Below are 22,000 nucleotides of genomic sequence, written 5' to 3' on the forward strand. Positions count from 1 at the left end.
TCCCGACTTCCATCCATGTGGGCATAACCTTGGGCCCTTGGAGGTGAGTCTACAGCCCCTCTCATCACCCGGCTGACAAGGCAAGAGGCTTGCAGGAGTTCCCCGTTGAATTCTCTCTACATCCTGCGAGGGCAGCTGTGCTATTTCCCCCCATCCCCCAAGGGAGGACATTTGAGAGCTCAGGTCACGGAGCTCCTGGACGGCAGAGCCCAGACTCACACCCAGGCCACCTGTGTCCTCTGAAACCACACCCCCCTTGGCCAGACCTGAGGACCACAGCCCCTCCCTCTCCAGAGGCTTCCAGTCCCTGCTTTCACTTCTCAGACCACTTTTGCTTCCCACCCATCCCCCCAGACCCCAGATACCGGGCCCCCAGCTCCCCTTTCCTCCACCATCTGCCATCTCTTCTGCTGCCTCCCGATTTGCTACGTGACCCAAAGTGTCCAGGCAACCTCTCTCTCTGCACAGCACGGCGTGGTGGCCCAAAGACGCTGCAAGTCCTTGCCCTCCTCCTGTCGATGAAGAGCCTGCACCCCCTCCCCTTAATCTGTGGGCTCAAGAGTCTATGGCGGGGGACCTTCCCTGGTGGTCCAGTGGTTAGGACTCCACGCTTCCACTGCAGGGGGCACGGATTGGATCCCTGGCCAGGGAACTAAGATCCCACATGCCATGTGGCATGGCCAAAAAAAAAAAAAGAGTGTACGGGACTCAGACTCAGATACGTGTACACCCACAGTCACAGCACCATTATTCGCTGTAGCCAAAAAGCGAAACAACCCCAAGTGACCATCAGTGGATGAATGGATAATAAAATGTGGTCCATCCACACAATGGGATATGATTCAGCCTTAAAAAGGAAGGAAATTCTGACACCTGCTACAGCATGGATGAACCTGGAAGACATGAGGCTCAGTGAAATAAGCCAGTCTCAGAAGGACAAGCATCGCCCCAGGTGGCCTCTCATCCACGCCCCGTGGAGCAGACCCGCCCACCTGAGCCCAGCCCGATCCCTGACCCACCAGGTCATGAGCTGTAGTACAATCGCTGCTGTACGGCGTGTCGTACAGCACGGGTGACCGGAGCACACAGTAAGGCAGACCACCCAGATATCGACCCAGGACATGACTGACCCTTCCTGGGGCCCAGAGCGTGCGGGCGGCTGGGGGCACTCAGCTGAGTTAGAAACAAACCCTTCCCCGGGGGGCTCACGGCCCGGGCAGCACAGGAGCCTGATGAGGGGTGGGACCCAGCTGGAGAAAAGGAGGGAAGGCTTCTTGGTGTGGCTGCTTGGGCTCTGACCCAGTCAAGACTCTCTGAGCCTCAGTTTTTCCATCTGGTGTCTCCTTCTGGTGACATGAGGACCACGAGACATCGCAGGAGGAGATGGTCCAGGACACAGACATTCACCAGCGCCTGATGGAGTTGGTGTAGAAATACCTCCAGTACCTGGGGGGGGGGGGGATGGCTTTGAGGGATGCTCCACAGTGTCGCCCAGGGCCCTGAGCAGGCGGGAGCCGCAGCCGTCCACAGGGTGACGTGTACGCTTCCCTGACTCACTCCCCCCTGCCCTGAGAGCACCCCCCAATGACAGCACTCCTTCTCAGACCCTCCTCTCAGGGTTGGCTTCCAGGGGGATCCCCAAGTCTCTCCCAGAACAGCCCTGATGCCTGTCTTGCACAGGGAGGTACAGGGATGGGTGCAGAAGCAGACAGTCAGTTCTGCAGTGGGGCAGCTGTGCAGCCCCGGACAACCCCTCTAGAGAGGTCCCCTAACCCCTCTGAGCCTTAACAAACTGATGTCTGCAGATGGAGGGCTTGGCTCCTGGGTCAGTACCAGTGTCTTCCTCGTGCGGCCCCCAGCGGTGGCCCCTGCTCTGCCCCCGGTGCGCTGTGTGACCTTGGGGGCACTCCTTCCCCTCTCTGGGCCTCAGATTCCTCCAGGGTCAGGTAAGGGATCAGCCTAAGCTGCTGAGACCCACTGAGCTCTTAGAACACAGGGTATTCGCTTAGGAAATACCACCCAGGGGGACGCTTGTCTATGGCTCTGGTCCCTCTCCTGGAAGGGATGGAAGGACAAGCCCGCTGGTTCTGGGGTGCCCCTGGGTGGCGAGCGTGGGCAGGACCTTTGCCCACCCTGCCCTGCTCTGGGCTCCTAGGTCAGCGATGGGGAAGGACGGCCAGCACTCCAGCCCTCTTGGCAATCTCGGGGTGCGGCGGGCACTCCTTGGCGGGCACCCCCACCCCTTGCTCACCTCCGCTGACCTCGGTCGCTCTAGCCTGTGGCCTGGGCCCTCCAGCTCCGCCCGGAACTCTCTTATCCTCGGTGCCTGCTCTGTGCCAGAGAGCCTGCTGGCTGGGAGGGGGGACCCGGAGGGCAGCCCTGTCACAGGGATGGGGCCTCCCACCTGCCCGCCCGGCCCCGGGCACAAGCCCCAGAGTCGATGCCCAGGACGGGCTAGGAGGACACAGGACTGGGAAGAGGAACCAGCCGGGCGTCTGACCCCGGGGCAGGAGAGCGGCAAACTGCCAGGTCTGCTCGTCCAGGGCGGCCCCGCAGCACCATCCATCGTTGCCAGCTGCGTGGAGAGAGAGCCTGGCTCTGGGCAGTGCGCTCTGCCGGCCCGCGGACCCCACCTGCCCTCCCTGTGACCTTGGCGCCCGCGTGCACAAGTCACAGGGGCTCGCAGACTATGCAGCCCACCCCGGAGGCGGCAAGAGGGAAGATGGGTGTTCCCAGTCTGTGGATCGGAAAACTGAGGCTTGGGGAGGTGGATGCCTTTAGGGTCCTTGCGGGGGGATGACTGCAGGAGAGCAGGCCACCCAGACTCATTTAGGAGTGACCCTTTCCTGAGCAGAACCACACAGGTGGTCAACGTAGAGCATGGATCAGAACCTGGGTCTCCGGACCCTCAACGCGTGCTCACCCCCCAAGCCAGGCTGCACCAGGGAACCAGCCCCCCAGGGCTGCCACGCCCTCGCTAGGCGGGAGGGGGCCTAGGTGCTCGGAGAAGGGCGGGGGGGGGGTGGTGGGGAGGGCAGGAGTGGCCGTCACCCTAATGAAGCCATCTCGCCACCGTAATGAAGACCTCATGTACCTCCAATGACACTTAGCAAATCCGGGCACAAATAAATAACCCCAGTCCAATTGAATCAACCTTCAACTGATCGGCACAGCTAAACAAATTATCCCGAGGCCCGGACGAGATTAAAAGACCAGGCAGGCGCAGGCTGGGATCATTCGGCAGGCGGGTTCACGGGGTTTAATGAGTTTAAGCCAAATCCCCCGGTGTTCATGTCTCTGGTTTCAGGCCACTCTGCTCCCAGAGTGCAGGCTCTCGGGGGCCACGGCCCTGGGGGCTGCGGAAGGAAACCAGACACGCGGCGGCGGGAGAGAAGCGGGTAGAGGGCAGGCCGGGAGCGGGGACGCCCTTCCGGTACAGGGGAGAAGGTGCAGGGGGCTGTTGCCGGACAGCCTCCTGGTGATGGAGCCAAGTCTGACGTGCAGGGGGGTGGGCAGGAGCGGGCGGCAGGCCCACCGCCCTCCTCGCCCTGCAGTGCCACCGCCCACACACCCGCATCCAGACCCGGGCCCCCCAGGAGGGGCCTGCTCTGCAGGGCCTCGTCCCAGAGTGCGTTCCCCTGCCCCCCGCCCTGTGCAGGGGCGCTGGAGCCTCCCGGACACGCGGCGGATGGAGAAGCCCCTCTGAGGGCCCAAGGCGATGCGAGGCCCAGCGTGTCGAAAGCCGTGACAGTAAGCGACAGGCCACTGCCCGCTTCCTCGCCAGTGCCCCAGCCGCGCTCTGCAAATCATGCTGTCCTCTCAGGACCGTGACACAGCCAGCTTGACGCTCGTTGTGCGGAGGGAAAGGCTCGGGTCTTGGCTCCTCCAGCGGCGGCTGCGGGGCTCAGGGCTCCTGGCCAGCCGCGGAGGGGGGAGCGGGGAAGGTGAGCTGAGCGGGAACGCCGAGAGCTTGCCCCCCAGAGCGGGCGGCCGGGACACTGGGGAATCGCTGGTGGCAGCTGACTGGCCGCAGGGAGGGCTCAGCAGAACCGCAACCCGGATGAATTGAAAAGCCCCCGCTGTGTGCCCCCCACCCCCGAAGGTCTGACTTCTCTCACGCTGGAGGGTCGCCAGGACAGCCGCATGCCAAGAGCCAGGATGGAGGTACCCGCACGGCCCCGCTCATTCCCAGCGTCCAGGGGGGAGGACGGACACGAGGTGCAGCAGAACAAGGGCCCCACCCGGGGCTGTGCCCATGGGGTCCCCATGCCACAGCCTCACTTTCTGATGTCACTTGTGTGTCTTTACAAAAGTGCCCAGGGCTTCCCTGGTGGCCCAGTGGTTGAGAATCTGCCTGCCAATGCAGGGGACACGGGTTCGAGCCCTGGTCTGGGAAGATCCCACATGCCGCGGAGCAACTAGGCCCGTGCACCACAACTACTGAGCCTGCACGTCTGGAGCCCGTGCTCCGCAACAAGAGAGGCTGCGATAGAGGCCCGCGCACCGCGATGAAGAGTGGTCCCCTACTCGCCGCAACTAGAGAAAGCCCTCGCACAGAAACGAAGACCCAACACAGCCAAAAAAATAAAGAAAAAAAAAAAAAGTGCCCAGCAGTGCCCAGGAGGTGGAGTGGGGGCCATGGCCTTCGTGGGGGGCTGGCGGTTAGGAATCACTTGAAAACAAGGGGGGAGGACTGTCAGCTGATGAGCGATGGCGGTTCATTCCCAAGGGAGCTCATCCCTAGCGGAGGTGGCAAGTCAGCCAGAGAGGGTGGTGGGCGGACGGGGCCTACCGGCGCACGAGGAGGGACCGGAGACACACACACACACACGCACAGGTACACACACGTGCAAACACTTACACACGCATGCCTGCACAGCTCACCCCCTCAACAGCCCTGCCAGCACATTCCATGGGGTTCTGTTCAGATGACATTTTGGAAAAGGCAAAACTACGGGGACAGAGAAGAGACCAGGGGTCACGGGGGCTGGGGGACAGGAGGGAACTGGGCAGATGGAGCACCGCGGTCACGGTTATATGATCACATGCGTTTGTCAAAACTCAGGACGGCACACCAAGTGCATCTACTGCATGTACTTCATGCCTCAATTTTTTTAAGTTATAAAAATATAAACCTAACCTGGCCTAGAGCCCTGCTATTTATTCAGAGAATGTCAAGGCCCTCGATTCCTCAAGGTTTAGCCCCGGGGGAGGCTGGGTCCTTGCTTTCCGTCCCCTCAACCCTCCTGTCCGAGTGATGCTTTGGGGCTATATCCCAGCAAGGGGCAGTGAGAGTGCCCAGGTGTCACCCTGACACCTCAGTGGCCCCTCCAGAAAGCCTGGGAGAGGACAGTCCTCCCTGTGGAGTCTGGACAGCCTGGTGCTTCTGACCATGAGCAGGGAAGTAGGTACCTGGGTGCCTGATCTTGTTTCCCTTTTCTCTGTGGCTACCAGGAAGCTCAAAGCTAAACCTGAGGCCCAATCACAGCGACTGTGGAGGACCCAGTGGCCAGCATGCACCCACTTTGTGTTTCATTATGGCCTTGACAGTCTAGTCCAGCTTATATTTCCTAGTCCCGATCTCTAACGCTCATGCTGTGGTCTGATTTATAATCCTGGTAACTGTGAGTGTCCTACGGTCTCCCCAGGGGTTGGGGTTGGACTTGGACTTCCTGCTAGCCCTGCAGTGCATAGCTCAGGGTCCGGCCATCAGGACAAGCTCTGCAAGTGCCTGTGACATAAATGACAGATGTCGACACCTTTGAAGGACAAAGAGGTTTGTCATTAGATGACTCTTTGGATGGGGAGAGGGAGACACCCAGAGAAGCAGGTGGGAGTGGGGGTGGGGAGAGAGACAGAGACAGAGGGGTGGGCAGGGGAGAGAGAGACAGAGAAGGAGAGAGACCGAGAATAGAATTGGCTCCTGGCCTCTGGGGAAGAGGCGGGGGGCCAGCCCTGCCCTTGTGTGGACGGGGGTGGGAAGGCTCGAGGGAAGGAGGACGCCCCCTTCCCGGCGCAGAGGACAGGGCTCCTCCGTTCCTCCGCCCACACTGGGTTCAGCCCTGTCCCTGCTCCGCACGCTGAGAGCGTTCTGTGGCCTCTGCTGCCCCCCAGAGGTGTTCTCTGGTAACGCAGGCACTCCCCACTCAGCTCTCCCTGGGGCTGGGGGCCGCCCTGCAGCTCATTCCTGCCAGACCCAACTCAGATCCCGGCCTGGGTTCGCCTGGGCGCTCTGGGTGCGTCTACACAGTGCAAAATCCCCTGCTACAACGGCCAGGAGTACATTTCCTTCTTTCCCCTTTTTATTTCTTTTCTGAAATATGCTAAAAATTCAAATAGTACAGAAATGTGTGACCATGGAAACTGATAAAAGTCCCAACTAATTCTTCACCCCCACCACCCCAACATGTCACGTCTGTGACAAAGTGTCAGGACTGACCTTTTCACCAGGCAGTAGATCCTCTGTTTCTAGAACCTCTTTGCTTATAGGTCCATTTTATGTTTCAAAGTTGTTTTCCTAGGGGAGTATTTCCACCTTGCTTTCAACCTCCTTTGAAATTCTTGCCTGTTCCGTTTGTTGGGTGGAGTTATTCCTGTTTCTACCTGACTCTGCCTTGACCTTCAGCTGTTTGCTCAGCATCGGTCTCTTCTCTGCAGTGAGCTGGTGGGCATCTGGGGGTCCCCTCAGGCCAGCTCCTAACAGAAAATGTTCATTGACTGAGTGACCAAGCAAACATTTCACCCCTGGATGGATGGAAGAATGGATGGATAGATGGATGGATACACGGATGGATGGATGGATGGATGGATATATGGATGGATACATGGAGAGAAGAATGTATGGATGGAAGAAAGGATGGATGGATGGATGGATGAGTGACTTCAGCACTTTCAGAGAAAGCCCCCAGCAATGCAGTGCAGGCCCAGGCAGTGGAAAGCAGACCTGTGTGCACTGAGGAGCTGAGGTGACAGTACCTGGGCAGGACATTGGCCACACCTGCTGTACACAGAGGCTGACTTCACCCTGGACCCCTTTGTGTACTGGGATATTGTAGGATACAAACACGTTAGCTATTCTAACAACAACAAAAACAACAACAATATCAGTAAATTTCAGGAAAGAAGAAAAGAAATAAGACTCCATCTACCGGGACTTAGGTGTAAAAGAGTGAATCCAAAACCTCCGAGCGCCAGATGCTTGCCACCTGTTCCATCACTCAGCTGCCCACGTCCCAGACATCACCTGGGACCCGGCTGAGCTGCAGCTTCCTGAGGACGGCTTGGCAGCACCCAGCTGCGAAGAGCCCTGGAACCTGGGCCCCAGCCCCACACTGCTCCCCCTGGAGCTCACCACACCTCTAAGTCCTGGTTCCGTGTCTGCCCCCCTCCCCACCGTGGGCTACAGGACAGGGCCCTTGGAACCCTCAGCACCTACACAGGCTTAGGTCACTGAGCACAATATTCTAAAGGCTCATCCAGGGCTTCCCTGGTGGCTCAGTGGTTAAGAATCTGCCTGCCAATGTAGGGGACACGGGTTCGAGCCCTGGTCCAGGAAGATCCCACATGCCGCGGAGCAACTAAGCCCATGCGCCACAGCTACTGAGCCTGCGCTCCAGAGCCCACGTGCCACAACTACTGAAGCCTGCGCGCCTAGAGCCCGTGTTCCGCAACAAGAGAAGCCACTGCAATGAGAAGCCCGCACACTGCAACGAAGAGTAGCCCCCGCTCTCAGCAACTAGAGAAAGCCCACGTGCAGCAACGAAGACCCAACACAGCCAAAAATAAATTAATTAATTAATTAATTAATTTTAAAAAATTGCCGTCTCTCAAACCACTAAAAACAAAAAAGTTAAAAAAAAAAAGGCTCATCCACGTTGTAGCAGGTGTCAAGATTTCCTTCCTTTTTAAGGCTGAATGATTTCCCACTGCAGGGACAGACCACACCGTGTTTGTCCGTCTGTCTGTGCACGGACACTTGGGTTGCTTCCACTTTCTGGCTACAGTGAATAATGCTGCTGTGAACGTGGGTGTGCATGTTGACATATCGCTTCAAGACCCAGCTTTCAATTCTTTTGGGCAAACCCAGAAGTGGAATTGCTGGATCACATCATAATTCTATGCTCAGTGTTTTGAGGAAGTGCCACATGGTTTTCACACCACGGCTGCACCATTTTACACCCCGTGAACAGTGCCCAAGGGCTCCAATTCCTCCACATCCCAGCCAACACTTGTTTCCTCTACATCTGTGTGTGTGTACATTAGCCATCCTAACGGGTATGACGGGCCTTCATTCCAAGGCAGCGCCTGCTTTGGGCTGGGGTGAGAATTTCCTATCGTTTGTCTGCTCTTTGCTTGAATCGTTTACTTGCCCTTCTTCAACTTACGCAGCTTAGGATTCACTCATGACACACAGTTCCAAGAGTGTAGACAAATACACAGTCCTGCAAACGCCATCACAGCCAAGATACAGCAGATCCCTCATCCCCTGGGCCCCCATTTGCATTCAAACCTGCCCCTCTCCCCCACCCTGCAGCCACTGATCCATAATCTTGCCTTTTCCGGAACATCACACGGACGGACCCACAGAGCACGCTGCCTTCTGTGCCTGGCTTCCTGCCCTCCGTGTCCTGTTTTGGGGTCCATCCACACTGTCACGTGCCCAGAGTAATGATCCATCACGTGGATGGACCCCAGTTTGTTAACCGTTCACCTGCTGGAAACATTTGGGTTGTGTTCCGTTCTTGGTCACTATGAAGAAAGCCACTGTGAACATAATCGTTGGTGTGGACATAATTTTCATTTCTCCTGGGTAAATACCCAGGAATGGGATTGCTGAGTCATATGGTAGGTGTCTGTTTCCCTTTACGAGAAGCAGCTAAACTGCTCTTCACGGTGCCTGCCCTGATCGGCGCTCCCAGCAGCAAGGCAGCGGCGCTCCAGTTGCTCCCCGTTCCTGCCAGCACTTGGCGTGGCCGGACCCCGTTGAGTTTAGCTGTGTGTTTTGCTGGGGACACTCTAGTGGGATTTAGCCACATCTCCTTGTGGTCATCAGTCCACCCTGACACACAGAACCACAGACGTTGGGATTTGGAAAGGCCTTCAAAACACTTTGAGTCCAGGGCTTCCCTGGTGGCGCAGTGGTTAAGAATCCGCCTGCCAATGCAGGGGACACAGGTTCGAGCCCTGGTCCGGGAAGATCCCACATGCCGCGGAGCAACTAAGCCCATGAGCCACAACTACTGAGCCTGCACTCTAGAGCTCACGAGCCACAACTACTGAGCCTGCGTGCTACAACTACTGAAGCCCATGTGCCTCGAGCCCGTGTTCCGCAACAAAGACAAGTCACTGCAATGAGAAGCCCGCGCACCACAACGAAGAGTAGCCCTGGCTCGCTGCAACCAGAGAAAGCCCATGTGTAGCAATGAAGACCCAACACAGCCAAAAATAAATAAATACATAAATAAATTTTAAAAAAAAACACACTTTGAGTCCAGTCTCCCCAGTGCAGACCTCCTGGTACTGCCCTTAGCCCCGATGACCACCTGGTCCCAGCGCCTCCCCAGGGAGGGCAATCACCACCTCCCACGGAAGGCCCTGGTATTCCTGGAAAGTTCTGTTGGTCAGAAAGTCCATGTGCTGTGCCCAATCTGCCTTCTCAGAACCTCCATGTGGTACAGGCCCTGGGCGCAGCCCACAGACACAGAATGGGCCTTCAGGAAGGCCGGCCTGCCCTGACCTCCCAGCCCACTCCGCTCCCTCCCCGCTCAGACAAAACCAACTCCAGTCCATCCCCCAGGGCCCTGTCCCCATCAGAGGCACCCAGAGGCCACCCGGCCAATCTGCACATTTTACAGATGAGGAAACAGAGGCCCGGGGCAGGGAAGGGAATTGTCCAAGGTCATCAGCAAGTTAGTGCCAGGGCCTGGGGGCAGGGCTTGGGTTTCTTTCCACTTCATCCTGCCCCCTCCCTCGCCCCACCCACCACTCTGGACCCACTGCTTTACACACCAACTTGAATGCGATCCAATTGGGCAAACGTTTATCAAAGCCGCATGCTGGCTTTCCGTCCTCTCCCTGTAAAAGAAAAGAGTACGAACAATAACCAGCCTGGCAGGCTTTGTCGTATGGCTTGACAGGGGGCAACAAGACGGCTTCTTATCAGGGGAAATAACTTCTTAAAATATTGAAAGAAAGGCTTTCAGAAATTGTACATGGATTAAGGTTTCATTTATTAAAGAACTAAACAAATAGTGCAAGATGTGGGTACAAGGCAGCTTTCAATATTTCTAATGAGGGCAGAAAGCCTCACTCCAGGAACAAAAAGATTGTAATATTTGAGCTTGACTAAGTTCGGCAGAAAACAAAGTGACAAGCTAAACTCTCAATTCTGTGCCCTGCTGGAACTAGGTCCAAAAATAGAGGATTTTCTTTGTGTTGACCATGTGACGTTAAATAAAAATACTCCTGCTGACATAAAACTCCAAAGCTCAGGGCACCCCTAGGCCACACAGCGGGCGCCTGCCTCAGAGGGCACTGCCTGCCTCAGAGGGCACCACCGGCCTCCACAGGAAAGTGATGCTTTCACTTCTGACCCTGGGCGGCAGGCATCTCGGAAATGATCTTTAAATGCTCCCTGGGAAGAGGATTTATGCCCTTTCCGGGTGAACCTCTCCCTGGACCCTTATAAACTGGGCTCGGTTTTAATGGTATTCATTCATTTCCCTCGGGAAAAATTCGAATTTCACATAGTCTCAGGGTTTTGTTTCTGTAATAAAATATAAAATAAAATGTGATTTTCAAAGGGTTGCCTTTAATCTTTATATCCTATCCCGTCCCTCAACTTGGATAAACCTGGTTTATAAGAAATTAATTGTTCACTATCTTTTTCTAGATAAGTAGGTGCAGTAAAAGGTCGTTTCTGAGTCCCGGAGCCCCCTGGTTAGAACTGTCTTATTTCCGTGCTGCTGCTTATTCAAGGCTCTTTGCGACCGCTGAGCGCGCAGACACTGTGCCACACAGGCGACTGCCGGGCATGCAGCCGTGCCACGAGACCAGGTCGCACCCGCTGGGGGCAGAGAAAGGCCAGTGGCGAGGCTGGGGGTAACAACCAGGGTCCACAAGCACCAAGACTCTCTGTCCTTGGCTGCAGGGCTGCCGAGCTGAGGGAGATCTGCAGACAGCCCTGAGGCTGACCCCGGTCGCCGTGCTGGGCCTCGCTGCCTCTGCAGCTCTTGTGCCGGCTTAGGAATTGACGTCCTGTTACAGAAAGACCCAGCTTCAGTATCATCACGGCCTTTCTCCAGAGACGGGATGGTGGCATTAAGGACCTCACAGCCCTGACGGTTAGGGGACCGGGCAGGTCGGTTTACATCGCCCCTCCTGCTCTTTCTGCTACTTGCAGAAGCCTGGGCGTGGAGAGACTGGAGCCACCGATCACACGAGGGCCTGTGCATGGGGCACTGCCAGTGGATTCCAATGACCCATGAACGGAAGGAGACTCTATCAAGCGCCCTGTATGTGCCAGGCCCTAAACGAGGCCCTCTTGCAAATGGGATGTCATTTAATCCTCCCCATTACTGAACAAGCAAGAATGGGTTTCTCCAAAAGGAACGAAGCACTGACACAGGCTACAACATAGATGAACCTCGAAGGCTGAGGGAGAGAAGCCGACATGAAAGGCCACAGAAGGTGAGCCCGCTTATAGGAAATGCCCAGGACAGGCAAAGCTGTAGGAACAGAAAGTAGATGAGTGGTTTCCAGTGGGGAGGTCTAAATATTTTGTACTTTCCACTTACGATTTCTTCTTTGACATACATTAGCTAGAATTATTTTTTAAACTCCCAGATGCATGGGAAGTTGCTTTTACATTAACTTTTTTTTTTTTTTTGGCCGTATTGCATGGCTTGCAGGATCTTAGTTCTCCGACCAGCGATTGAACCCACAGCAGTGAAAGCGTCGAGTCCTAGCCACTGGACGGCCAGGGAATTCCCAACATTAACTTTTTGTTTAAACAGTGATTGGTTCAAGGACAGGCACGTGACCCAGGTTGGTCTAAGGAGATTCAATCCTGGGACTTTCACTGGGAATACGGGGAAAGGAAAGCTCCTGAGGCGTGCAGGCTGTTGATTCTGCCACAGCACAGGCGACAGCCCGTCTGAGAGTAGGGCCCACACGCCCGCAGAGCTAAGAGGCGGAGAAAGACATCATGCGACTCTCTGGGTCTTTTCAGCCCAGAGAAAAGCCCGTCTGTTCTCCTTTTGGGGAAGAAGATGGTTTCACATCTGTGTCTGTCACCTACACTTGAAAAAATCCTATCGATACAGCTTCCCTCACTCACTTCAAAATATCTATAATCTAAATGTCATAAAATATCTGATGGCTGTGTCTCAGGCCTGCATCACAAATGTAATCTCCGACAACTGCTACCCAGCGCCTCTTAAAATACCAGCCAAGAGAAGTGACAGTGATTATCATTTATATAAATAAAGTGGTTCTGGGACTTCCCTGGCAGTCCAGTGGTTAGGACTTGGAGCTTTCACTGCCGTGGCCCTGGGTTCAGTCCCTGGTTCGGGAACTAAGATCCCGCAAGCCTCAAGGCACGGCTAAAAACTTATTTTAAATTTAAAAAATAAAGTGGTTCCACCTATTACCATGTCTCACAAAAACTTAAGAGGGACGTTGCCTCTACGAGACTCAGGCAAACCCTGGCAAAGCCTTACCCATTCCAAGACTGTGATACCCAGGAGGTCCTTTTGGTCCAAGTTTTGGCTACCTGGGTACCTGCGGTCAGGAGGCTGCAGAGGAAAATAGATATTCTCATAGCACAAAGAGTTTCACGAATGAATTGACCATTTACATAATTGGGCTCCACTCAAACATCCCTCCCTGCATAGCTCCAGAATCTCTCTCTCTCTCTCTCTCTCTCTCTCTCTCACTCACACACACACACACACACACACACACACACACACGCACCCAACACTGAAAGACCTGGGAATCATGTTGTGAGGCTGTGGAAGTACAGTGCAAATCAAGTCAAATTGTAAATCTTATGAAAGATGCAAGATTTCAGAAAGCCCATAAGTGTAATAATACTGAGGGATGTTCAGATCTAGCCCAAAGCAATTGGCCAGAGTGGGAGGGTCTGGCCGTGCAACTGAGGACCACGAATCTGACAAGGTAATGACAGGCTGGTGCTCCCACAAGAAGCAATTCGAATATGAAAGAGAGGCTCTTGGGGAAATGGAGGGTGCCCTTGTATATGTTAGCGCAACTGACCCTCTTTGTAACGGAGCTGAGAAAATCACACGTGATGTGAAGGAGAACGTGGAGAGCTGTCACACAATTTGTCGGAAAAATTATGAGCCTGCCAAATCAACCCTTGATTAATTCTTTGTTGGTTCTACAAATTAACTTATAACTGCATTCAGAACCTAAGTTTCCTTGAATACAAGACAAATTCAAGATATCCCCTTTTTTTCTTTCTCACGATATAGTCTCAAAATCTTCTGCCCCACCATTGACATCATTACTATTTGATTCCCATTTTAAGTGAATTCACTTAAGGGATCTTTCTTTCCAGTTCGATTTCCATCTTGCACTGGAGAACGTCAGCGGCAGGCAGTGAGCACCTCCCCCGCTACTGTAAGTGTGTAAGTCCTGCCCACACATCCACTCAGGCCGCCAAGAAGCCTCCTCCCTGGACTGCCTCCACCTCACCCGAGGACAGCCTTCGCACCTCGCTTCCTCCAAACTTAGTCTTTATCGAAGATCTAGACCAAAAAACAGCCAGTGTCATCGAAACATCACCCACTTTGTTCTTCCAACGTCTCTTTTATAAAAGTGATAAGCTTATTTCAGACTTAGGGTTGTTTTTGTTTTTGTTTTTGTTTTTGGTGTGGGGAGGGTCAGATGTCTTGTACCAATCTGCCTACAGAGAGAGAATGCATGAATTGGTGAATAAAAGTAAATGAACCTTTTAGAGGTTTCACACGGCAATACATTGGCAATTGGCTTTTGGGGTGTGTGGGGGGTGGATGTGTGTTTAAATTTAGAACCAACAAAAAATTAGACTCTCCTGAGAAATTGATATGTTTCTTCCTTTTTGAGTATTGAAACCACAAAACTCATAACCTTTCCCACTGTGAACTGGCTGCAAGAAAGCTCAAAAACAAGTTTCCTCTTGATTTTTATGTCTATTTTGATAATGTCTTGTAGACATGCCTTTTTCTTTTAGGCCAGAAATCATTATGGAATGAGCATGCTTCATTTGACTTAACTTGGATTGTACAAGGAGCCATTACATCATGAGAAAAGGCGGTAAGGACATGAGGGGTCCCAAAGCTTCCTAAGGGGCTAAGTGATGTGGACAGACCAGGCTGGGGGTGGGGTAGAATGTGCCCTGACGGGCCTGTCAGGGAACCGGAGAGAAAGCTTTCTGAGTATGCGGTTTTGAAGGGTGTTCATCCCCTCAGGAAGAGCCTCAAGGCTCAAATTACTGCAGCATCAGACAAGACTCCCCACCCTGCCAATACCCCTTCCAGCGTGGAGAGAGGGAAGATATGCGGGGGGCTGGGGGCGCTCTCAGAATCCCTGGGAGGAACCAGAAATCATCCCGCTCCAGGGCAGCACTGTACCTCGTCTTCCCCTTAACCCGGGCATGCGAGTTGCGCTTTGAGACCAGTAATTAAGGGTAAAGGTCCGAAGCCCAGATCCAGCCCTTATCAGCTTTGTGACCTTGGGCAAGTTCTTTGAACCTGAACATCTTGTCTATAAAACCGGGATAATAACAACTCTACTTAATGGGGATGTTAAGATTAAATGAGTTACCATAGAGAAAGCACTTAGCGGCTTCCCTGGTGACGAAGTGGTTAAGAATCCGCCTGCCAATGCAGGGGACACGGGTTCGAGCCCTGGTCTGGGAAGATCCCACATGCCGCAGAGCAACTAAGCCCGTGCGCCACAACTACTGAGCCTGCACTCTAGAACCCATGAGCCACAACTACTGAGCCCGCGTGCTGCAACTACTGAAGTCCACATGTTTAGAGCCCGTGCTCCGCAACAAGAGAAGCCACCGCAATGAGAAGCCCACGTACCGCAACGAAGAGTAGCCCCCGCTCACCGCAACTAGAGAAAGCCCATGTGCAGCAACGAAGACCCAACGCAGCCCCAAATATAAATAATAAAATAAATAAATTTTAAAAAAAAAGCACTTAGAACGCCTGGCACATACTAAGTGCCAAATAAATGTTAGCTATTCTCATTATGCCCCTGGACATGGGAGGATATCCCAGATGGGCTTCTGAGGGCAGAGGCCCCTGGCACTGCCTAGAGCGGTTAAAACGCCTTTGTTACCGCCAGGCAGGGGACGCTGACAAAGATTCTCTCCTACACCAAACTCTACTCCCTGAGCTTCTTTTCAACCAGGCCTCCACTTTTTGGACTTCTGCATTTTCCAATTTTAGCAAGAACTGCCCCCCCATCCTCCATATCTGATACCCTCCCCCCCAGGTCGAATCAGTTCCTCATCCCCCACCGACCCCCAGGTGGTCTGATACCGCCCCGGCCTGCCTTCAGCAAGAATCCTGCTAGGTTTCCTTGGCTAGAAACTCCCAACCCCTGATGTTTCCTCTTAGTAATTTCCCACCCACTGACCTAATGCTGCTCCTTGGCTGTAAATTCCCACTGGCCCCTGCGGTTTTAAGTGAAAAACGTCACCTGCCATAACAGTAAACAAAGGATGTTGCAACCTACAGCCCGTGGATGCTGCACCCTGAGGGGACTCCTCAGTATGGAAAGCGAAGGATACTGGCCCCAGAGAGCTGAGGTGCACGTCAAAGGAATGATGTCAGTGAGCCCAGGCTCTGGCATCTCCCCATACATAGAAAAGCACTAAATTCCTTAACTCGAGGTGTCTGGTTTTCTTTAATGAACAGTGTCTTGCGACGTTCCGACTACCCGGTGTTTGTTGTAAAAGCCCCTATGTATCCTGGATCCTCCCTTACCTCTTCAGATCAGTCCCTGAGTTATGTGAGATGCTGTGTCCCGGGCTTAAGTCCTCAGTTTTGTCCACCGAATAAAACATAACTCTCAACTTTTAGGTCGTGCATTGTTTTTTCAGTCCACACGGTATTTGGGGATGAGCCCGGTGGGTCCCACACTGAGGTCTCCTGTGCCCTATGTCAACGGTCCTGAGTGGAGTGTTTTCAGCGCTTTAACTGCCCTCCGGCCCTGCTTTTCTCTCTCAGCTCCCTGTGCTTCTGTGAGGGTCCTGGAGCCCACGGCCAAGGGGCCCGAGACCCCACTCCTGAGGTTCCCCAACCAAAGAGCTGCAGGGTCCCCGGCAGGAAGGCCCGAGGACCCCCTTCTGGAGAAGCCGCAGGCCTGCAGGTTGGGGGCGGCGGGGGTGCAGCGCCTTCCCGCAAACACGGCGCCGGGACCGTCCCTGCCCCGCAGCACGGAACCCCGCAGCCCAGGGCCCGGAAGCCGCCGGCGGGACCGGAAGCCCTGCGGGCTGCACTTCCGGGGGGGCGGCGGAGCGAGCGCGCAGGCCTGCGGCTCGATGGGCGGGGTTTGTCGGGGGGCGGGCCTGCATTGCCCACGCGCGTCACTTCCGGGCGCGGCGCGGTGAGCGCGGGCAGCATGGCGGGCGGCGGGGCTGCTGGGGATCCGGCAGGGCCGGACGGGGGCGGAGAGGGTGGGCGTCCCCACGGGCCCCGGGCGGCTCCAGCCGCCCTCTGCCCTCCGCCCTCCGCCTTGCTGGGGGTGCTGCTTCTCCCGTGGGACCGATGGTTTCCCCAAACGCAGAAAACGAAACCTCAGTGGGCGCCCTAGAGGGGCGACGCGGGCGCCGCCACCCGCTCCGCCGGGTTTCTGCGCCTGCGGCGCTTACTTCCCCCCCACCCCCGCGCGATGGCATGACTGAGGCCCCCAAGACTCAAATGAGAGCCGTTGGGATGCGGTGGGGGTCACAGTGATGCAGGACGGCGGGGGCCGACGCGTGGGGAAGGGGAGTCCTCACCTGCCTCCAGAGGCGAAAGTGTATTTTGACGTCTCGCCTGTCTGTATGTACGTATGTGTCTAGTCAAGGGATCCAGAAAGTTGCGGGCGAATGAAGCCTGTACGGATGAACAGGCACAGGCTTTTGAATGGGCCCACTTGTGTTTCTGTTTTAATGCCCAATAACGCTTATTCTTGGAGCCTCAGGGCTACCTGCCATTGATCGATTGACTCTTTTTTTTTTCTCTCTCTCTTTTTAACGTAAACTGAAGGTGCCATCGAGCAGTCCCAGCTATGGAAGGTAAGCCATTGGTGATATCGAAAGAGAAGACTGCAGTGGTGTGTGGGGTCCCCACCCAGGTGGTCTGTACAGCCTTCAGCACTCACATCCTGGTGGTGGTGACCCAGTTCGGGAAGATGGGTACCCTGGTCTCCCTGGAACCCAGCAATGTGACCAGTGACGTCGGCAAGGCCGTGCTGACCACGAAAGTCCTTCTCGGGCAGGACGAGGTAAAGTGGTCGGGAAGGGCTCCCGGTGCCTGTAATTTGTCTGTGCGGATGTGGAGCGTCTGGCAGGCGAGACCCGCCTCCAGCCCAAGACAGCATTTTCCGGAGGCTCCGTGCATTCGAGGGTGTCCGCCTGCCCTTGGCGGCTGCCGCTCCCGGAGGAGTTGACTCTGTAATGCAGGCCTCCCCTCATTTTGACCCGGTCATAGCACGTTATGGGGATGAGTGCCTACTCCGCTCAGGAAAGATCACCTGTGACATTTGACAGGGTTTCAAACCTCTGCAGACCCACATGGGTCTTTCCAGAGTAAAGACAGCTGGAAGAGACAGGAGCCAGAAAACACGGAGGAGACAAATCTAATGATGCTCTTTAGCAGTGTGTTTATGACTGGAGTGTCTGGAGAGTCTCGTTGAATCTGAGTCACTGTCGCGCTGGACTTGCCGGGTGGTGCTTTAATGGTGCTGCGGGAAGCCCTTCTGGGTCCCTCAGGGGTACTCAGTGAAGGCATTAAGAACAAAACAGGTTTCTTGCAGTTAAAGTGGTCTCTCCTTGCCTTCGCCAGCCTCTCATCCATGTCTTCGCAAAGAATCTGGTGGCGTTTGTGTCTCAGGAAGCTGGCAACAGAGCAGTCCTTCTCGCCCTAGCCGTGAAGGACAAGAGCCTGGAGGGGGTGACGGCCTTGAAGGAGGAGATCCGGACGTGCCAGGTGTGGTGACCGCGGAGTAACCACCCGTGCCGTCCAGCAGGGCCACATGGCGACTCAGACACCCTGGCAAGGATTTGAAGACCCTCCCTCAGTCAGAAGGAGGGGCTTTATCTGGCTTTGGTCCTTGAAGCTGGAAGAAACATGCACGTCTCGGGCCCACTTTGGTTTGGGGGCTGACCTCACCTGTGGAGGGAGGGCGTGGAATGTGTCCTGGGGTGTTGTGAGCGGTCCTCCCTGGGTCCACACAGTTGCACATGGTTGAGAATTGACGGAACGAGTCATGGCCCTCAGTGTGCAGATGAGTTGGGGGAAATTTTTTTTTTATTAAAAGTAAATGCACATCCCAAAATACTTCACTATCCTTCTTAACAGCGCTGCCAAACTTCAGGCACACAGTGTATGTTCACTGTAGTGAACCATAGTGGGGAAGAAAACCTGTTTGGTGAAAACTCGGCCTGAGGTTCACACTGTGGGACGGCTCCCAGGAGCCAGCTTTGCTGGCGCCCTTATCCTGCCCCTCTTCCCGTGACTTCTCTGAGCCTTCCGTTCCACAGACGCTGCTCGAGGTCTCACTGTGTGCTGGTACCCTAGCCTCCGGAGCCACGTCCTTGAAGGCTGGGGGCAGACGTGCATCACCCCATGGGCGCAGGGTGAGCCGGGGAGGGCCCGCGTGGGGCAGAACAGGCAGCGCCCCGCTGCCCAGGGAAGGCTCCGTAGCGAGGGGATCCTGACGCGGGAGGAGGGTGTGTCTAGCAAAGGCCAGGAGGCGGGAGAAGCACAGACTGTAGGGTGTTGGGGGCCGGCTGCACGTGAAGCCCGAGGGCTGGGGACAGGTGGCCAGGGCCTTCTGTGTGTGCCGAGCCCTTGGGACTTGATCCTGAGCTCTGCGAGGAGCCACTGAAGGCTTGCAAGTCAGGCTGGGTTTGCCCTTTGGAGGTATCCCGAGGGTAGGTGGGAGCGTGAGGCGAGGCTTGGCTTCAGGACAGCGTGTCTGCCATGGAAGACAGCCCGTAGGTGCCCAGGCCTGGGACCCACCTGGGGTCCCTCATCCCTTCAGATGTGGTGACCTGGGTCACTGATCGTACCAGAGACCAAACCAGTAAATCTTTGTGCCGTTTGACTCTTAGTCTCGTTAGAAAATAGGGGCAGCAGGAGAGTTGAGGTGAGAGCCGGGGTCTGGAAGCAGAGACCAGCTGGGATCCTGAAACGGAGTGGGCAGCCAGGACGCCCTTCCGGGGAACACCGGGGGTGGATCCGAGTGTTTATGAGATTAGAAAGGGATGTTTTAATTTGGTTTTCTTGGAACCAAAAGCCTCTGGAATCCTGAGTCTGATTTTAGAAACCCCTGCTGAGGACAGGTGATGGGAGAGGCTGCACTGCTGGTCCAACTTGAAAAGAACTTCATGAGTTTGTTGAAGGTGGGACGGAGGAAAGCTGTCTTCAAGGGCTCATTGCCTCAGCAGACTCCCAGGGGAGAACCGTCAGCCTGCAGAGCTCGCGTCCCCTCTGGGGACAGTCGGGTAAACCCACAGGTGCACACCAGGCTCACGGGGTGACCAGGCGCCCTCAGCATCAGAAGGGCCAGGGAGTCACACGGGATCCGCCAGACTCCCCAGAGGGGGTGCTGATGCTCGAGCAGGCTCCTGTGCGGGGAGCCTGAGGGGCCCAGGACCCGACCCCCGACCAGGGGAAACAGGCAGACCCACCCCGGGAGACACGGGGCTCCTCGGTGGCCAAATCTGGCTCGGGGACTGCGGTGTGACGTCTCCACAGCCTTGCCCCTCCCTCCCTGCTTGCTCTCAGTGCAGTCTTTCTCCTGAGAAGGTCCCACCTGGCGTCTGCACTGGGAGGGCCCGGAGGACACTAGTTTTAAAGGCCAGAAAGCAGCTGACCAACTGGAGAAGAAGGGAAGGCCCTGTCCATGCACGTGTGAGGACCCCAAAGGTGACACAGGTCATGGCAGGTTTGGGGACACAGGCACTGTGGAGTAAAGGAGATGTGCGGGGCGTCAGCAGGTCCAGGGGGCAGGCAGCCCCTGGAGAACCGGCGCCTGGGCCGGGGGCAAGGGCAGGGCACCGTCCGATGACACTGGAGCACCACCGGGCAGGAGCCTCCTTGCTCAGAATCAGCCTGTAATTATGCACACCCCTCATCTAACAGTCAGATGTGTTTGTCCGTGGAAACGTGCTTCTCTCGCTTGACCAGCGGAGAACCTGAACCATGGGTCGGGCTCCACCTTGGGGCTAAGTTCAGATTGGCAGCTCTGGTTTTCTGATTTGGCCCCTAAGTGCACAACGACAGGACGGGCTCACGCTGCCTATTGGTGGGGTCTGGGGTCAGCCCTTCATGCAGCCGTGGTAACGCGTTCAATCCTCACGACAACCCCGTGAGGCCACTGCTCTCATCTACATGTCAGATGAGGAGACTGAGGCGTGTCTGTCCCCGAGCCGCAGGGCTGGGGTTGCAAGTGGGCAGAGAGCCTGGAGTCCACGCTGGTCCCCCGTCACCCGGGCCCTCACTGACACTCATTTTTGGACCCCTTTCTCTCTAAGGAGTGGGCCGTCCGCCTCGTCAACACTGAAGGCAGACTTGCCTCCGTGCTTCTGCCTGGCTCTGATTCAGCCTCCGTGCGGGGGCCTCCTGTGAGCCAGGCCCTGGCAGTGCACACACCATCTGAGTCCTTACGACTGCCCTTAAGAGGCAGGTAGGCAGTGGGGAAAATGGAGGCTCAGCAGGACAGGGCGAGTCGCTCAGACACCCAGGTGATCAGTGGTGGCCCCAGGATGTAAACACACCTGAGCCCCTGTTATTGGCACAGTCCCACGGTTGCCCGCCTGGAACGTGGTGGGGCAACTGACGTATAATTGAAACCAGGGTCCCCAGCGCCTTCCCGAGTGGCACTTATTCACAGCTGCCCGAGGCTGTCTGGTAGCTATTAAAGAATACAGGCTGAGACCAAAGGCTTCCGTCACTGAAGCCAGTGCCTCACTGCTCTGCTCTGCCTTATAAATCAAGACATGCGACTCCTGTGAAAAGGCATTTGGCCCTTTGCTTTCCGCGTTGCTCTGCTCCCAGCTGCTGTAATTCAGGAGGAGAGATACATTCTCCAATAAAGAGGTCTATAAAGCCGCAGTTTCCGCAGGCAGAGCTGTCGGCTTTGCGGAAATTGTTATTCCTTTAGATGGAAAGGCTGAATATGGTGCTTACCCAGAGATCAAACTGTAATTACAACTTCCAGCAATTTATGGCCAAATGTAAATAACGAACGTGGAGCTGATTTGCCAGCCCCTGCGGCACAGACTGGTGGATGAGTTTCCCTTTTTCAAGGCCATGCCCTTGGACCAACGCGGTATGATTCATCCGACACGGTTTCCTGCTGAGCTACAAGTAGAGAACCCCAAGTTCCCCTCCCTCTAGCTCCCTTTTCCTAAGTGGACATGGGCCTGTGGCTACAGTTCAGAGTCAAGGGCCAGTGGGTACCCTTGGCGGTCAAGAGAGGCCAGGAGGGCGGCCACCCATGGTTACCAGTCTGAGCAGCTTATCCGGGGTTTGGCAGAGCCCTGGATCCACCTGAACCAATTATGACAAATAACCCACGGAATAAGGCAGTGACCGCGGGGCCCAGCTGGATAAGCTGGCGTCGGCTGTTTCATTTAGCGCCTTGGAGTGAAATCGGACGTCAGGGGCGGGTGCCGGGTAGCTGATGAGAGTGATGGCCGGATGGATCAGAACGAATTCAGAGCAGGCAGAGGCACTGTCGTCGGGGTTTCGTAATCACAGCCGGAAGC

At 55.5% G+C, this 22,000-nt stretch overlaps 2 protein-coding genes across 6 annotated transcripts in view; one reads left to right on the forward strand and one right to left on the reverse strand.

Moving 5' to 3' along the window:
• Positions 1–16,475, reverse strand: part of LOC118880542 — a 55,145-nt gene extending 38,670 nt beyond the window's left edge. For all 3 annotated transcript variants that reach the window (XR_005016330.1, XM_036824182.1, XM_036824183.1), the window contains exons 1-3: positions 16,005–16,475; positions 12,720–12,794; positions 10,009–10,074 (exon numbers count right to left, since the gene is read on the reverse strand). Coding sequence is in view for 1 of the 3 variants with exons in the window: in XM_036824182.1 (XP_036680077.1) it covers positions 10,009–10,074; positions 12,720–12,794; positions 16,005–16,084 (221 nt within the window). In the remaining 2 variants the exon portion in view is untranslated. The remainder of the gene's footprint in view (positions 1–10,008; positions 10,075–12,719; positions 12,795–16,004) is intronic.
• A 130-nt stretch (positions 16,476–16,605) lies between these two features.
• PSMG3 (proteasome assembly chaperone 3) lies at positions 16,606–18,555 on the forward strand. 3 transcript variants are annotated; one of them, XM_036824135.1, is made up of 3 exons: positions 16,606–16,626; positions 17,271–17,508; positions 18,069–18,555. In XM_036824135.1, exons 2-3 carry the CDS (start codon positions 17,293–17,295, stop codon positions 18,219–18,221), a joined length of 369 nt encoding a protein of 122 aa, XP_036680030.1. In that variant the 5' UTR covers positions 16,606–16,626; positions 17,271–17,292; the 3' UTR covers positions 18,222–18,555. The 3 variants fall into 3 exon arrangements, with proteins under 3 accessions (XP_036680030.1, XP_036680029.1, XP_036680028.1); XM_036824134.1 differs by lacking the exon at positions 16,606–16,626 and adding an exon at positions 16,635–17,071; XM_036824133.1 differs by lacking the exon at positions 16,606–16,626 and adding an exon at positions 16,635–17,067.
• Positions 18,556–22,000: the final 3,445 nt, after the last annotated feature.

The sequence above is a fragment of the Balaenoptera musculus genome, chromosome 15, assembly GCF_009873245.2.
Source record: "Balaenoptera musculus isolate JJ_BM4_2016_0621 chromosome 15, mBalMus1.pri.v3, whole genome shotgun sequence".
NCBI lineage: Eukaryota > Metazoa > Chordata > Mammalia > Artiodactyla > Balaenopteridae > Balaenoptera > Balaenoptera musculus.